Consider the following 17756-nt stretch of genomic DNA (forward strand, 5'->3'; position numbering starts at 1 on the left):
AGACCAATAAATCTTTAACAAGACAGCATGCCATGTTTCTCAGCTATTGGGTGAGTCCACCCTCCGCATACCTTCAAAATTTCTATGCCTGAAAATCTCTCTAGAAGAAGTCAAATTCTATTTATTCATAACAACATCAACAACTGGCACACTCAGGTGAGTTGCTGGTGCTACTCTTAATCTAGAAGATGGATTCTTTGAACAACCTGAGCTTGGATATATTCCATTAACTTTTTGCTTTCCTGTTGTTTTTTCTTCATTCTTTACATTCTAGGTGAAGGATTCTTATCAGTCTGCCTGGATGGAGGAACCACTGCAAAAAGGTGCTTCAGTTGGGGTATTTTATTCTCAGATGTTTTCTATGAACTCTGAGCAAGCCAAACACATTGTTAGACACAGAGCAAGTTGCCTGACTCCTATATGGAGCAATTTCATCTACAGAATCAGATTGCTAAAAATCCAGCTTCATATCTTACTTTATTACATCCGAGATGAGTACATATATTCTTACTGATCATTATTAATGGAAGTGTTAGATCACCGATGTATGCCAACTGGAGGAATTTTAGTTATGTAAAATCGTTAGGAATCACTGGGAGAAAATTACTTGAAGAAAATAAAGGATATTGCTGGTTATAGCAATACAGTGGTGCCTCGCAAGACGAAAAGAATCCGTTCCGCGAGTCTCTTCGTGTTGCGGTTTTTTCGTCTTGCGAAGCAAGCCCATTAGCGGCTTAGCGGATTAGCACTATTAGCGGCTTAGCGGCTTAGTGGATCAGCTGATAAGCGGCTTAGTGGATCAGCTGATAAGCGGCTTAGCGGATAAGCTGATAAGCGGCTTAGCAGCTTAGCGGCTTAGCGGATCAGCTGATAAGCGGCTTAGCGGCTTAGAAAAAGGGGGGAGGGGAAAAAACCCCGCAGGAACTCGCAAGACATTTTTTTCTTGCGAAGCAAGCCCATAGGAAATTCGTTTTATGAAGCACCTCCAAAACGGAAAACCTTTTCGTCTAGCGGGTTTTCCATCTTGCGAGGCATTCGTCTTGCGGGGCACCACTGTATCTGAAGAGAAACCAGAGTATTGCCTGGTTATGACATACTAGATAATCCTAAAGTGTATATCTAGGATAATTGGAGGCCTTGTTTCTGAAAGATTATAAACTAGTGGCCTGTGTATGTAACCACATAGAAAACATCAGTGAAACAAACCTTGTTTGATTGACAAAGGCTGTGTTATATACTGGTAACTAAACAATGGTATTTTATAACTTACGTAGACATTCAGGATTTGGACTCCATCCATTCTCTGTGCATACTACATGGTCACCTGTGGCCTTTTTAATGGTTTCAAACCCATCTTTACATTTGTAGTGAAGTATTTCTTCAAACAAGAAAACCGATTGACTTGTGTTAAAGATTACATTATTTTGAGTTGGTACTTGGCATGTCTCTGAGGAAATAAAGAATGAATTATATTTATGATTGGTTTTATAGCATCAGTTTACATGCTCTAAAATCTTGCTAGTTCAGACTCCATGAACATACATGTGAAATTAAGATTTTTTTGCCCCAATATGCATCACTTTACAGTTGTTTAAATTGAATTGCCTTTGCCATTCTACCACCAATTCACTCAGTTTGGAGAGTCCCCTTTGGAGCTCTTCACTGTCTCTTTTTGTTACAATGACCATGAACAATTTAGTATCACCAGCTTCCCTGGCCATTTCACTGCTCACCTCTAACTCTAGATTGTCTATGAGCTAGTTAAAAGGAACAGGTCCCATTACTGATTCTTAGGAACTTCACTTTCTGAATCCCTTCATTCAGAGAACTGTCCATTTCTTTCCTCCTGTTGGTTAACCAATTCCTGGTTCATAAAGGAACTTCACCTCTTATTTCATGACTGCTAAGCTTTTTTAGGAGTATTTGGTGAAATACTGTGTCAAAAGCTTTTTCAAAGTCCAAGTACACGGGGTCAACCAGATCACCACCATTCATATGTGCCTGCTAACACACTCAAAGAACTCTACTAAGTGGTTGAGACAGGATTTGCCCTTACAGCAGCCAGGCTGTTTCTACTTCAGCAATATTTCTTTTTCTATATGGTTGGTTATTTTATTTTTCACAATACTTTCCACAAATTTCCCCAGAACAAGCATTAAGCAAGCAGAATAGAAACTAAGCAACTGTAACCTTGTACCTATGGGACCGCCTCTCCTGGTATGCCCCGCGGAGGACCCTAAGGTCCACAAATAACAACACTTTGGAGGTCCCAAGCCACAAGATGGTTAGATTGGTCTCAACTAGGGCCAGGGCCTTTTCAGTACTGGCCCCGACTTGGTGGAACGCTCTGTCACAAGAGACAAGTGCCCTGCGGGACTTGACATCTTTCTGCAGGGCCTGCAAGACAGAGCTGTTCCACCTGGCCTTTAGTTTGGACTCAGTCTGACCCTTATGTTTCCTTCCCTTTGTGTTTTCAATTTATAGACTACTATTAAAATGAGGCTGCATTTTAAACTGTATTTTAACCTGTATTTTAATGAACTGGTTTTTTGTTTATTTGTTTGCCCCCCCATTATGTTTTATTGTAATCTTATTGATGTTAGCCAAAAATGTATTATTATATCATTATTATTAGTATAACTTCCAGGCTCTCCCTGGATCCCATTTTGAAAACTGGAGATACATTGGCTATTTTCCAGACCTCGTTATGAAGGCTAATCTGAGGGACAAGTTACATATTGTAGCTAAATGGACAGCAATTTCACATTTGAGTTCTTTGACTACTCTAGGATGGATTTGCCAGTTTGCATTTCATCAATGAGGCCTAGAACCTTCTCTCTCATCAATTGATTGGCAAGAAAACAACTTCTTGTTGTTAGTTTGAGTCTCCTGCTGTAATACGTTCCTCAATATTTTGCTTTCGAAATTACCGTATTTTTCGCCCTATAGGACGCACTTTTTCCCCTCCAAAAATGAAGGGAAAATGTGTGTGCGTCCTATGGGGTGAATGCAGGCTTTTGCTGAAGCCTGGAGAGCGAGAGGGGTCGGTGCGCACTGACCCCTCTCGCTCTCCAGGCTTCGCACAGCTCTCCGCAAGCGGTGGGAGCCCGGCGTTGGGCTCCCACGGCTTGCGGAGAGTTGCCTGCATGCTGAAGCCTGGGCACGCTGAGCTCAGTGCGCCCAGGCTTTGAGCTTCCTGTTCTGGGGCCTGGGTTTGGGGGAAGCTCGGGCTTCCCCCGCCCCAGCCCCACGCCTGGGGGAAAAATAATTTTTTCCCTTTATTTCCCCCCCAAAAAACTAGGTGCGCCTTATGGGCTGGTGCGTCCTATGGGGTGAAAAGTACGGTACTACCATTGAAAGAAGATGGAGGAAACAGACAGAAGAAGTCCGTATTGTGTAGAGTTTAGCCAGGTTGCACATGTTTATCAGAGCAGACTGCTTTTTAAGCTTAAGTTAATGACTTTTCCAATGTGTGGTCTAAACCAACCCATTTTTCATCCATAATAGATGATTCTTTAAACTGCTTACTGATACACTTTGGTTCAGGCTTCCACCCTTCTTCATGGCATTGTATATCTCCCGTTTCAAGTCCTTGTGGAGTTGTGAAGCCAGGCTGACAGCGATATGATGTTTTGTCATTCAAATTATATTGGTTTCTTCTTTCAGTGAAAAAGCCATTTGGTGGTTTCGCGGGTCGACATATTTCTAATGAGGAAAAGGAACATATTAGATAAATGAACCCATAAATTATGGTGGGCTTTGTTAGCTAAGAATCAGCTTCTTGTGAAGTCCACTACCATGTTTCATAAATTTCTCAACTGAGATCTAGTCTGCTTAATTTATGTGGCTCAGGTTTTAGAGAGACTTTAAGGTTCATTCCACAGCCTATCAGAAAACCCACCCTTGAGTACAAATATTAAACAAGTTCTTCCAGGCTCAGCTCCATCTACCACATGTTTGGTAAGTACCCAGACTGCTTGAGATTGCTTCACCCAGTGAAGAGGAGATGTTCAGAAGAGATAGGTGCTGCAAAGGCCTATTTCCTCTGCTACTCATTACAAATCAACATGAGATTTGCAAACATGCACATCCTTAAGCTTTCCTATAACTGTGAGAAGTCCAAGAAAATAATATAATGTACTGGTTGTTCACAGCAGGACAGGGCAGGCTGCAGGTTCTCAGGTTCTATATTGTCAAATTGGATTCCATGAATAACACTTACTTTTTACGTTACAACGTGGAGTAGGTGACCAGCCATTTTTGGTGCACACGGCCTTAGCTTGTTGATTAGCAGGATCATATCCAACCTCACAAGAATACGAAATTTCATCACCTTCTATGAACTGCCAAGTATGGGCATTGAATGTACCATGTGCAAGCAGTCTAGGAATATCACATTTTTCTAAAAGGGGGGGAAAGGTTACATCATTGATTGACACATATTTTGGCAACTGAAATCTTATTTGAAAGATAGGTGGTGCATTACTCAAGAGACGTGATTTAAAGTTCTCCTATATGCTTTTGCAACATATAGATGTAGAAAATAGACACACAATATGATTCATAAAATAGGTCTTTTATGGACCCCTTCATGTGTTGAAAGAATCTTTAGGCGTCACAGTGACACACCACTTTTTTTCTCTTTTAACAAGCTTTCCTAGCTGCTTAAATACGAATTGATCCGATTCATATTTGAAGGTGAATCTGTATTTGAACATGAATGTTATTTGCCTTCGCAAAACAATTCAGAAACCAAAACACAGACATCCTTCGAAATTCTCACTGCTCTGAATTTTGCAATCAGTTCTCTGGCCAGCTGATGTGTAGAAAGGTGCATATGCTAGGGTACTGTTTGGATTAAAATACATACATATTTGGAAAATAGCATACAAAAATGCATTATGTAGGGGGAAATGGCTTTGCAAAAATGTGTATGTTAGGCAAATTGTCATACAATATTAGCCAACATTTGCTGACAATTTGTCACTACACACACACCACACTCAAACCAATAAACTGATGTGGAAATGTGGAGAAAGGAACATAAGATTGGAAAAATTAGAAACCCAAAGAAACTAAAACTAACAGATTTGTCCATCACTAACTAGAGGCCCCTGGAAGCGGGGGGATGGGACACATTGTGATGTGTGACGTATAGAGAAAAGAAGAGGTGACTCCATAAGTATCGGAGGGCAGCCATTTTTGTCTCCATACAATTACCCAGGAAGGGGTGTCACATCATAAAGCACTATGGCCACCAGCTACTTATTACACCAAACTTGAGCAGTTAGATTTTTTGTTAAAGGAAAAAGTGTACCATGGAACTCCTTCAAATACCATTATAACTATTATTTTTTATATTTAAAGAATAGGCGTATTTTTAGGATTTTGTCTTAAAATATTACACAGGCAATTGACACAAGGGACTTACAGTGTACTTGTGTGGCAATAACAAGGATGAGAGATTAAGATGATTCAACCCTCCCCTACGTCCATAGTCACCTGCCCAAATGCCAAGATCTTCCACTGATATCGGGGGGGGGGTGATCACACAGAAATCTTTTCCATCAGCCCCCCCCCCACACTTATGGAACACAATCGCCACTACCAAATTGGTCAGCCTGGTACTCAGCTTATTATAATTTTGGTGCCATATAAAGACATTTTCATATTAAATTTTAAAGTTTTCCACTCTGATTACTCACTGTCTAACCATGTTACACATTTTCCTTCCACATCTTTCAGAATAGGCATATTTTGTGTTTGCATATGGCCGTTTCCATTTCTGATCAAAGTTGAGAATGCAAGGGAAATGTTAACTTACTGAAGCATTTTGGTTCTGGATTCCAGCCGAATTTGGTGCATGAACTTCTACCCCATGTTTCTTTATTTCTTGGTAGAAAACCATAACGGCAACGATAGTCAACTGTTTGTCCCACCCTTCTTGGAAAATAGTAGTCTTTCCAGTCTTCATAGGTATCAGATAGTTGTCCATTCTCAATCCGAATATAGTCACAGTTCTTTGCTTTGGAGAAGATGAGAAAAAGGTTAAGCCAAACATAAATAAACAGGATGTTCCACTTGCTATTTTCCTTGGCTGGCTGGTTTAATGGAGGTTGCACATTTGGCTCAAGGGTATCAGTGTCTAAATATTATCTGGGTTTCCCTCTTTGGTCTGTGTATGAAAACAGAAATGGATGACTGTGGCAGAAGATGCAGGTGGTCCCCAGACCCATGTTTGCTGCCAGGAACAGTCAGAGCTGGGGAAAGACAGTTTGCTGGGGCTTGAAGACCACAGTCTTCTCCAGCCCAAAGATAAGCTTTTGGCCCTTAGAACAAGGACATAGGGTAATGGTGCGGGGAACGCCGATATTTTAGCAAGCATTGAAATCAAATCTTTGCAAAAAGCTCGAGCCTATGCAGACATTCAGTCGGATGTGCCTGCATCCCTATTTCTGTATATCTGAAGGAGCATCTCCACCCTCATTGTCCAGCCCGGACACTGAGATCCAGTGCCAAGGGCCTTCTGGCGGTTCCCTCATTGTGAGAAGTAAGGTTACAGGGAACCAGACAGAGGGCCTTCTCGGTAGTGGCACCCACCCTGTGGAACACCCTCCCTTCAGATGTGAAGGAAATAAGTAGCAATCCTATCTTTAAAAGACATCTGAAGGCAGCCCTGTTCAGGGAAGTTTTTAATATTTAACACAGTATTGTTTTTAATACTGGATTGGGAGCTGCCCAGAGTGGCTGGAGAAACTCAGCCAGATGGGCGGGGTGTAAATAATAATTATCATTATTATTATTTGGTCCGATATATTTGTGAATGACGGCAATAAAACTTTGTACTTGGGAACAACATTTCAGTGGGCAAAAATCTGAGCCCTTATTCTGACTGTGAATAACCCAGCCTCCATCCAAGGGACCCCATGTGCCTCCATGCACAGCCCCTCACCTCCAGTAATAGAGCAATAGGTAGAGGTTCTTGGCTCTTCCTTCACACACACCTCAGCTATCATCGTGATGGGCATATAATTCATAAACTACAAAGTTGGATGCATTGAATGCTAGTTGTTCATGTTTTGAAACTGCAAAGAGAAAGCTACTTACGAATACATATCGGAGGAGGAGACCACCCCGTCTCTGTACACGTGGAAGGGGATTGGCGGTTCTGAAGCTGATAGCCAGGCTCACACCGTGTTTCAATTGTGTCTTGATAGTCATAGTGACTCTGCTTAGGATGGAAGTCGCCATTTTCTACTTGGGGTGGGGAGCAGACAATTTCTATGGAGGAATACAAGGAGGACACTTGGTCAACAACAGATCAAGCAACAAACTCTTTCCCTGGCTAGATATAATTTAGTACATCGGTATGAGAACGTATTTATTATTTGTTAAAAACAAACTTCAAAGTGGTTTATGAAATATTAATAAATTTTTCAATAAGATAGAAAAGCAATAATTTCAAAGACCAAAGTCTTAATAAGGAAAGGGGGAAATTTATATCTTAAAAACCATTGTAAACACCTAAAATTGTTAGTCAGGTTGGAATAACACTTGCAGTTTAATGGTGAATTTTGGACATAATGGAGATGCAAAAGATCTGGATTATTATAAAAGATGCAGGAGGAAAGGACTAGCAATAGGACCCACAAAGGAGATGAGGGAAGTCCAGGAGATTCTATGGAATCTTGTTTCTATATTGTATGTTGTATGTTGTATGTTGATATGTATGTTGTATGTTGATATGTTATTGTAAAATTTAATTTGAAAAACCCAAATAAATTTACAAAAAAAGAAAGTAAACAACAATAATAATAACTTTCAAAAAGATAAAATAACAGTAGAATAAGAACAGATTAAAATTCACATCTAAACATCTTAGCAAAAGATTGCAAAACCAGAATCAGCGGAACTTGCTAAAGAAAATTTACTTGATTAGCAATATGTATTTTGTTGAAAAGGAACAAAAGTTGAAAAGGAACAAAAGCACATGTATTCTGTTCTTGGATCACCGAATTATTAGTCCCTTTAAAATAATATAAGCGCAGTGCTGCAACATGCCACTGCCATTCTAGATGTTCCTCTCTTCCCTTTCTGCTGTCATAGATCTTTTTTGTGAACCACCCTGAAACCTCTGGATTATTGGGTGGTATATTATTATTATTATTATTATTATTATTATTATTATTAATAATAATAATAATAATAAGTGCCTTTCCGGACACCACTGTAGAAGCATTCCCTCCTATATGCAAGATGTAAGTGAGGAATAAATAAATACTGGTATAAAACACAAAATGGCATAGTTTTAAAGGTGTAAAAATCATTGTCCCAATTCACCAAGGACAACCTTCTGATCTATTTTAAATCATCTAATCCAATCCACTTGACTAAAATTGCAATCTTGTGCACAATTCCCTGAGAGATCTGTGCAACAGAGTGGGCTTACTTCAAAGTAAGCCTGCATAGGGTTACACTGAAATGACGACAGCTCTAGGAACTGGAAACATACGAACCTATGCACGCAAGTCTTGAACTCCATCCATTCCGAGTGCATGTAGCATCCGATCTCTCAGCATGCTTGTACCCATTAGAACATGAGAAGTGCACTCGGTCCCCCTCTTTGTAAAGTTTCTTTGGGTTTAGTATATATCCATGATCAATGTTTTCTTCTTGGCAAGTAATTTCTACCGCAAAATACAAACAAAATTTCCGCATTAGAAGAAGAAGAAGAAGAGTTTGGACTTGATATCCCGCTTTATCACTGCCCTAAGGAATCTCAAAGCAGCTCACATTCTCCTTTCCCTTCCTCCCCCACAACAAACACTCTGTGAGGTGAGTGGGGCTGAGAGACTTCAGAAAAGTGTGACTGGCCCAAGGTCACCCAGCAGCTGCATGTGGAGGAGCAGAGACGCGAACCCGGTTCCCCAGATTACAAGTCCACCACTCTTAACCACTTCACCACACTGGCTCTCAGGAAACGAGGTGTTAACTTGTAACAAAAAGAAATGTAATGCAATGTTTCTAAAAAGTTTCTTCCATGAAGAATTCACTGTATTCCCATTTCTAAGGTGCCAGAACTCAGAAGGAGTCACATAATCACGCACAAGAGCAGGATAAATGCAGAACTGAAGTCATTATTCTCATTCAGGAGTGAACTAGATTCAAGCCCAGTGACATAAAATATTCTCAACAGCTTCCATATGTTTCCTAGGTGTTGAAAGAATCCTTAGGAGTCACAGTGTCACACAACTTTTTTCTCTTTTAACAAGCTTTCCTAGCTGCTTAAATATGAATTGATCCTATCAATATTTGAAGGTGAATCTGTATTTGAACGTGAATGTTATTTGCCTTCGCAAAAAAATACAGAAACCAAAACACAGACATCCTTCGAAATTCTCACTGCTCTGAATTTTGCAATGCAGTTCTCTGGCCAACTGATGTGTAGAAAGATGCATATGCTAGGGTACTGTGTGGATTAAATTACATACATATTTGGAAAACAGCATACAAAAATGCATTATGTAGGGGGAAATGGCTTTGCAAAGTGTGTATGTTAGGCAAACTGCCATACAATATTAGCCAACATTTACTGACAATTTGTCACTATATATATATATATATATATATATATACACACACACATACACACACACACACACACACACACACACACACATTCTCTCTCTCTCTCTCTCTCTCTCTCTCTCTCACACACACACACACACACACACACACACAGTTGTGGCTGGCCAGCTGGTGTGGATGGTTTGGCACTGCTCACCTGGGCTACCCAATATCATACATTGCTGCCAACTACCAAGAATTGATGCTTTTGAATTATGGTGCTGGAGGAGGCTCTTGAGAGTCCCATGGACTGAAAGAAGATCAAATGCATCCATTCTTAAGGAAATCAGCCCTGAGTGCTCACTGGAAGGACAGATCGTGAAGCTGAGGTTCCAATACTTTGGCCACCTCATGAGAAGAGAAGACTCCCTGGAAAAGACCCTGTTGTTGGGAAAGATGGAGGGCACAAGGAGAAGGGGACGACAGAGGACGAGATGGTTGGACAGTGTTCTTGAAGCTACCAGCATGAGTTTGACCAAACTGCGGGATGCAGTGGAAGACAGAAGTCCCTGGCGTGCTCTGGTCCATGGGGTCACGAAGAGTCGGACACAACTAAACGACTAAACAACAACAACCAAGAGTGGGGGGCAAGGCAGTGGGGAGTTGTGACACAGGTGCACTGCCAGAGTCAATTCAGCACTGCCACTGCACTGTGCTGAGCTCCTCACTGCCTTCCCCTTTCCCTTTCTCTAACTGGCAGTGATGCCAGGAGAGCAATGCTCCCCTACCGGCGACTGCAACAAGGGTTACTGCCTCCCTATTATCCTGAGCATTTCCCTTGAGCATCGTCACTTGTTTCCTCGAAAAGTAAATGCCTATGTCATAGAAGCACAACAAAGGAAGTGAGCCGTGGCAACCTTGCCTCTCCTCCCCTGCTAGAATTGTGCTTGCCCTCATTGCCTAAGGATTCTGGATGCATGAAAATGCCTTGCTCTACACTGGATTGCTTCTGTGCCTGGCCACAATCCAGTATTTGGCCATTCATTAGCCCTGGTGAGAACAAAAATGGCCTTTCCCAAAACACTGTCTCTACAAGCCGGCATCTGGAAAGGCTAGTTGCCCAGGTTTGAACATGATATTCTGGATGGCAGAGGTACTCTATCCAATTTGTACAAAGCACTCATCTCTTACTTTTTCACTCAGCACCAATGGCTGAGAACAATGTGCTCAAGCAGCTTCTTAAACTACCTGTGACAGGAAGCTTAAAATACCCTACCTCATTTTTGTAGATGGCTTGCCTGTTGTGTCAAGTAACATCCCCCCACCTTTTAAGGAAATAAAGCATTTAAGAGTGCCCCCATTATTCAATCTTCATTCAGTCTTCATTCATCAAAATTGCTTTCCCCTCACCTCTTTCTCTACCTTTTACCCTTGCCTCTCCTCCATCTTTGTCATTTACTTCCATTCTAGTCAGGTACCTAGAGAGGACAGGAGGCCTCACACCTCCTCTTTAAAGCTATTTTTCAATGAACTGAGAAGGTTCAGGAGAATCCAAGCTGCTTGCTTTGGGAATCACACCATGTCGGGCTCAAAGGAACCTATGCATGTACAAAATCCTTTTAATTTACATGTCAGGGTTGTTCCATGAAATCTAGGTCTATATTACAGTGTGCCAGATTCCTAGCAACCTCTTTTTGCTTTATAACATGACAGTAGCTTTCCCCACCTCCCTCTCTTTCTCTCCAGGCTCCACTCTGTGGTCATAGTTATAGGCAGCACATTTACTGCTTATTCTTCTGTGATAAATATGTACAATCCTTGGTTTTGTACCTATACTGCTGATCTCCCCCTGTTACTGTAAAAAAGAAAGTGTCCCCATGGTGAACCATCTTCTGACCCCCAAGTATCACAAGACATGCTTCCATTAATGGCACATGTACACATGAACATCACATGTGATAAGGCACACATGTTAACACACCATCAATAAATTCAAAGACTCATTAAATCGTTGATTTAGTTAGGTAAAGCTAATGGGAACTGCAGACCCTATTTCCCAGGGGTGTTCCTATTTTCCAGGGATGTCCCTGATTTAGAGAAGCTGTGCTGGTGTCTGAGTTGATCCTGGAATGTCCCACTTTCCCATTTTTGTTGTTGTTTAGTCATTTACTTGTGTCCGACTCTCCGTGACCCCATGGACCAGAGCACGCCAGGCACTCCTGTCTTCCACTGCCTCACGCCGTTTGGTCAGACTCATGCTGGTAGCTTCGAGAACACTGTCCAACCATCTCATCCTCTGTCATCCCCTTCTCCTTGTGCCCTCCATATTTCCCAACATCAGGGTCTTTTCCAGGGAGTCTTCTCTTCTCATGAGGTGGCCAAAGTATTGGAGCCTCAGCTTCAGGATCTGTCCTTCCAGTTAGCAGTCAGGGCTGATTTCCTTAAGAATGGATGCATTTGATCTTCTTGCAGTCCATGGGACTCTTAAGAGTCTCCTCCAGCACCATAATTCAAAAGCATCAATTCTTCTGCGATCAGCCTTCTTTATGATCCAGCTCTCACTTCCATACATCACTACTGGGAAAACCATGGCTTTAACTATACGGACCTTTGTTGGCACTTTTCCTTAGGATGTCCTTATTTTCATCAGAGAAATGTTGGAGGGTATGGAGTTATCTGACCCCCGAGCCATCTTTAGGTAATTCTGTATAGTTTTAAAAATGTTATTATGTTTTTATATATGTTGGAAGCTGCCCAGAGTGTCTGGGGCAACCCAATAATATATGTGGGGTATAAATAGTAAAATTAACATTATGCAACGGAACATCCCTATTTTCATCAGAGAAATGTTGGAGGGTATGGAATTGATGGATCTAATTTTAAATGAACAGCCCTATTATTTTATACAAACTCTTTGGTGATCATTTTTGGCATGCAAAAGGGGCTTTAAGCACTGAGCTTTAACATATCTTCTGCTGCTTTTGATTGTTTGTTTTATCCCCTCCTTCCAACTAACCTACACATCTTGGTACATCGTCACTCCAGTTTCCATGCGCTGTGCAAAAGATTTGTTCGGACCCCTCGATTTTGAAACTTCCGGAGCATTCAAACCGTAACACCTGGCCAAACAGAAATTCCTGGTCTAAGTCTTGTATTCCAGTCATAAGGATTCTTCCATTTTCTGGTGCTTTTACTGGGAAACACTTTGTCACTATAAAACAAATAACAACATCATGCAAAGTTTAGCAATATATTTTTTGAAGGTGATCAAGAAAAACAGTAGCAAATGAGTAGCATAATTACTACAACCATAATACAGTTGTACCTTGGAAGTCAAATGGGATCCATTCCGGAAGGCCATTCAACTTCCAAAACATTCAAAAACCAAATTGCAGCTTCTGATTGGCTGCAGGAAGTTCCTGCAGCCAATCAGAAGCCCTGTAAGCTCTGTCGGATGTTCAGGTCCCAAAAGAACGTTTGCAAACTGGAACAAACACTTCTGAGTTTGTGGTGTTCAGGAGAGTTCCAGGGCATTTGAGATCCAAGGTATGACTGTACTCAACAGGAGATATTCAAGTGTACTATTTATCAACTGACGAGGAATGCAGAAAATGCAATTCCCCCATCATTTTCTGATTATTTCCATCTGTCTCTCTCCACTGTGTTGGGAGAGGCATCTACCCCTTGGCACACAGGAAACAGGAAGCCTGGCCCAGACTGAATTATTGAGCAGATCTATCAAAATTAAACCTGGCTGTGTGTGGATTTAATACACACAAGATTGTCTGTTCAGTTTTTCTTATCTTTGCCATTGGCAAGAACATACAATCTATAGCCTAAAGCGTTGGCTATCACAGCAGCCAAACATTCCTTTTAAAACCAGTAAATCTTCAATATCTACAGTATGAATCACTAGCTATATCAATGTTTCCATTAGCAAAGAAGAAACTATTCCTCCACAAAAAAGTAGACCAATATTAATAGATTCTCACAATTTGGGAATGAGACACAGGGGTGACTGCGCTGTTTTGTGATATATGATTTATTTACACATACATAGAACTTGAGTCTATGATGGAGGGATTCACAGCATCAACACCCAAATGGGTCTTGCGTCTCCCATAGACCCAACTTTGGTTTCAAATAGGCATCAAATATTGTGCTCTCAATCCTGCTCTTCTGCTTCTCCTTCATATAACACCTAACTCTAACCTTTCTAACCTAAGCTCTGTGGCTTTATCTTTGAGGGAGAGGCCCCAACCAATTGCCATCTCACAATGAGTTCCTTTGACCTTTTCTGTCTTAATGGCCCACCTCAACACAGGAGGCTAGCTGAATTTAACTAGCTTTTAACACTTGCTGATTCCAGGGGATCAGAAGTGCCTACCATACAGCCTAATACACATGGGTCTGGCACCCAGTTTCAACATCCCAAGCCTTCATTGAATTCTAACACTTGCTCAGCTTGGAGATTATGGTGGTCTGGCACCCACAAACTGATAACACCAAGGAATCCCGGGAGCTGTGTGAACAAAAGAGAAATGCTTCTTGCTTCAAGTAAAACAATTAAAGGACAAAGGCTCAGAATCAGTCCCCCTGCACACATAGAAAAAACATCCAGATATACACAGAGGATTGCAGCACCCTGGAAAGCTCCTCTGAGTTCCCCAGCCTTCAAAACAAAGGAGAAAGGAAATAAAAGAATTGGTGGAAGCTACCTTAGAGAACGGCGACACGGGTGGCACTGTGGGTTAAACCACAGAGCCTAGGACTTGCTGATCAGAAGGTTGGCGGTTTGAATCTTCGCGGTGGGGTGAGCTCCCGTTGCTTGGTCCCTGCTCCTGCCCACCTAGCAGTTCGAAAGCATGTCAAAGTGCAAGTAGATAAATAGGTACCACTCCAGCGGGAAGGTAAATGGCGTTTCTGTGTGGTGCTCTGGTTCGCCAGAAGCGGCTTAGTCATGCTGGCCACATGACCCGGAAGCTGTACGCCGGCTCCCTCGGCCAATAAAGCAAGATGAGCGCCGCAATGCCAGAGTTGGTCATGACTGGACCTAATGGTCAGGGGTCCCTTTACCTTTTTACCTTATAGAACCTTAGACAATTCCGATGTACTCTGAATTTCAGTCAAGATCTCTGAAGGTCCACTTACCTTCACAGTGAGGGACATCATTGCTCCATCCATCTGCACGGCAATCACGGTAATTTGTATGACTGAGCATCTTGTACCTGGAAGATTTTTTTAAAAATAAACTCAAATTTTTTAAAACTATAGAATTACATGAGTGGATCAGCTTCTGTAATAGTACTTCGAAACATGACGAGGCTTTTGAAAAAGAAAGAACATTTTCTAGTGGTTTCTAGGGATGACACGAATATTCAGGAACAGCTGTAGCTTGCACACCAGGCAAAGTTGACAAAACTAATTTGCAGCCACTTGTTTTCTTCTGACTGAAATACTTTGTGGTGAAATGGGTGCCTTATCCCAAGAGCAGTCAGTCAGGCACCCCAGCACTACCCAAGTACAACCACCCATTTAAGCATATAATATACACCTGATGTTCTATTTTTGTTAATGAGTTTTTTAAATCAGTAGAGTTTTTAATCATAAAGCACCTGTCCTTAAAATAATACCATGATTAAATATCTGAAGGAGGGGGGGGTAACTTACCCATCATCACATCGATACACAACACGAGCACCAAAGACAAATTCATTTTCATTAACAATATCAAAAGAGCCAGACTGAATATCTCCAGGATGTCCGCATGGCTTTTCTGGAAATTAAAAAAAAGTGAAATGTAATGCATTATAACACTTCTGGTTAGAAAAACATGGCATTTGAGAACCATGCAATGTTAGGAGGAATATATGAGGTTGTGAAGAACAGCCTAGCATCTCCTTGTCTCTTCATGAAGAAATAGAAGACATGCAACATCACTGAGCTCAAAATTCCCCCACTCCTGCTCTGATTCACCAGGTGCCTCTTGTAGAAAAATTGGGGTGGAAGTCTTAAGTTGCTTCAAGCACCTTCTTTTAGAAGTCATAACCAGGAAGATACGGAGCTGTTTGTGGTGGCAAACAACTTTTCTTCATAACATTGTATTTGGCCCTCAGCTTCCGTGTGTGTCCGTGTTTGTGTGTGCAATGATTCTTCAACATCAACTTTGTTGGACTGGTCATGTTGTGCAGATACCTGAATCTCATCTTCCAAAGCAACTACTCTATTCCAAACTTAAAAATGGAAAGCGTAATGCTGGTGGTCAACAAAAGACGTTCAAAGACTCTCTCAAGGCAAATCTTTAAAAATGTAGTATAAACACCGACAGCTGGGAAACACTGGTCTGCAAGCGCTCCAGTTGGAGAACAGCCTTTCCCAAAGGTGTCATTGGCTTTGAAGACACTCAAACTCAGGACGAAAGAGTGAAACACACTAAGAGGAAGGCACGCCTGGCAAACCCTCATTGTGATCAACTCCCACCCAGAAACCTATGTCCCCACTGTGGAAGGACATGTGGACCCAGAATTTATGGAAGACAATCTTACTTGGCTATGAGTGATCACCAAAGAAGAAGGAGAAGAGAAGTAGTGTAGGCAGTATTCAGCTTTCAGTTAAAAAGGAAAATGATAATATTTCTCCACCTCTCTGAGTGGAAACAAATAATGGAATCCAAATGTCAAACAAAAAAAAGGAGATAGTGCCTACAAACTGAACTAGAACCTTGTGGTCTCTGTTAGAATGCTAAAAAAAAATGAGTCATCCCAATGATTATCACAAAGAGAAAAAAATTAACTGCTCAAAATATTTCAATTGCCTGTGATTCTGAATTCTGCAAAGTTATGCTTTTACTTACTTCTGCACTCCACATGTGGTACAGATTGCACCCATTCTCCATCATTGCACTGAAATCTAATGCGCCCAAGTTTTATATATCCAGGCCGGCAGTTGTAGACTACTTCTTCCCCATGGGAATAGGATGGTTTGCCTGGTAATTTTGCAAGTTCTTCACGGTCTCTTCTTGGGGGTGGTCCACAGTCATTTCCACCTAGATGCGAGTGAGAGGGGGGAAAGCATCAATCAAGTATGACTTCCAGGTCCTGTACACTAACATTTAAAGTATCTGAAGAAAAAAGAGCAAGAACTGAGGATTCCAATGAATAAAGCAATAAAAACGCTGGCTTCGTAACTGTGATTGCTACCTAATCTCCCTTCATTGTACTATAAATCAGGTTTGAACAGAAAGTACATTGCTGTCCATCAGTGGAAAGTGTTCAGAATACCCCTTTGCTGGGATTCTCACAAAATACTGGTCTTATCCAGCAACACACTAATTCAGCAAGGACACTTACCCAGGAAGGTGACAGTGATAACGGGCTAATGTGATCAAGATAATTTGAGTCTAAAAAGGTTGTTCCAGGAGTGTTCTTCAGGGAGGCTTAGTGAAGAATTAAGTTTCTTAGACCTACACCCCACCCAGTTAGATGCAATGCAATAAAGTAAAGGACCCCTGACAGTTAAGTCCAGTCGTGAACGACTCTGGGGTTGTGGTGCTCATCTCGCTTAACTGGCCAAGGGAGCCAACATTTGTCCGCAGTTTTTCTGGGTCATGTGGCTAGCATGACTAAGCCGCTCCTGGCAAAACCAGAGCAGGGCATGGCTGGGATTAACATGTGAAACAGATTGCAGAAAGGCTGTTAGATATCTTGAGTGGTGTTCAACTGAAGAGCTGCTGTTAATGGCTGTGACGTCAAGAGATGTGGATGTTTCTTCATCAGATTTAAGCCATTAAATTAGGTTAGTTAACTTGTATTGTTTTATGCAATATTGTTTCATTGAAGCAATCCTTTGCATTGTTTTACACAATGTTGTACAGATTGATCTTTTTTATTATTGATGTTAGTATTATTTCTAATTGTTTCTCTTTATCTGTTTTGAATGGTTATTGTTCATCTGATATGTTGTAAGCCATTTGGGGCACAATTTTGTGGAAATGTGTCACAGAAAGAAGGAGAAATAGTAATAGAAGAATGATTAAAAGCTTTAAATTCAGGTTAGAGGTATTGCTTTTAGAAGCCTGAAACTTTTCCTCTAAACTCTATATAAAAGTAATCAAGAACTGAGATAACACTGACAAGTACATTTTGTTTGTTTGGATTCAAGTTTCAAGTTCAATACATTCTCTTTAATGA

General features: G+C 41.2%; 1 protein-coding gene across 4 annotated transcripts in view; it reads right to left on the reverse strand.

Annotated features, from left to right (window-relative positions):
* The window catches only part of CFH (complement factor H), a 49993-nt gene that overhangs the window by 24035 nt on the left and 8202 nt on the right, over positions 1-17756 (reverse strand). For 3 of the 4 annotated variants that reach the window (XM_081865757.1, XM_081865755.1, XM_081865754.1), the window contains exons 2-11: positions 16421-16612; positions 15238-15343; positions 14719-14795; positions 12584-12778; positions 8517-8687; positions 7108-7281; positions 5825-6025; positions 4223-4402; positions 3529-3705; positions 1271-1447 (exon numbers count right to left, since the gene is read on the reverse strand). In XM_081865757.1, coding sequence (XP_081721883.1) covers positions 1271-1447; positions 3529-3705; positions 4223-4402; positions 5825-6025; positions 7108-7281; positions 8517-8687; positions 12584-12778; positions 14719-14795; positions 15238-15343; positions 16421-16612 — 1650 coding nt within the window. The remainder of the gene's footprint in view (positions 1-1270; positions 1448-3528; positions 3706-4222; positions 4403-5824; positions 6026-7107; positions 7282-8516; positions 8688-12583; positions 12779-14718; positions 14796-15237; positions 15344-16420; positions 16613-17756) is intronic. The other variant, XM_081865756.1, reaches the window with a different exon arrangement.

This window comes from Podarcis erhardii (genome assembly GCF_964252035.2).
Source record: "Podarcis erhardii genome assembly, chromosome: 6".
Taxonomy (NCBI): domain Eukaryota; kingdom Metazoa; phylum Chordata; class Lepidosauria; order Squamata; family Lacertidae; genus Podarcis; species Podarcis erhardii.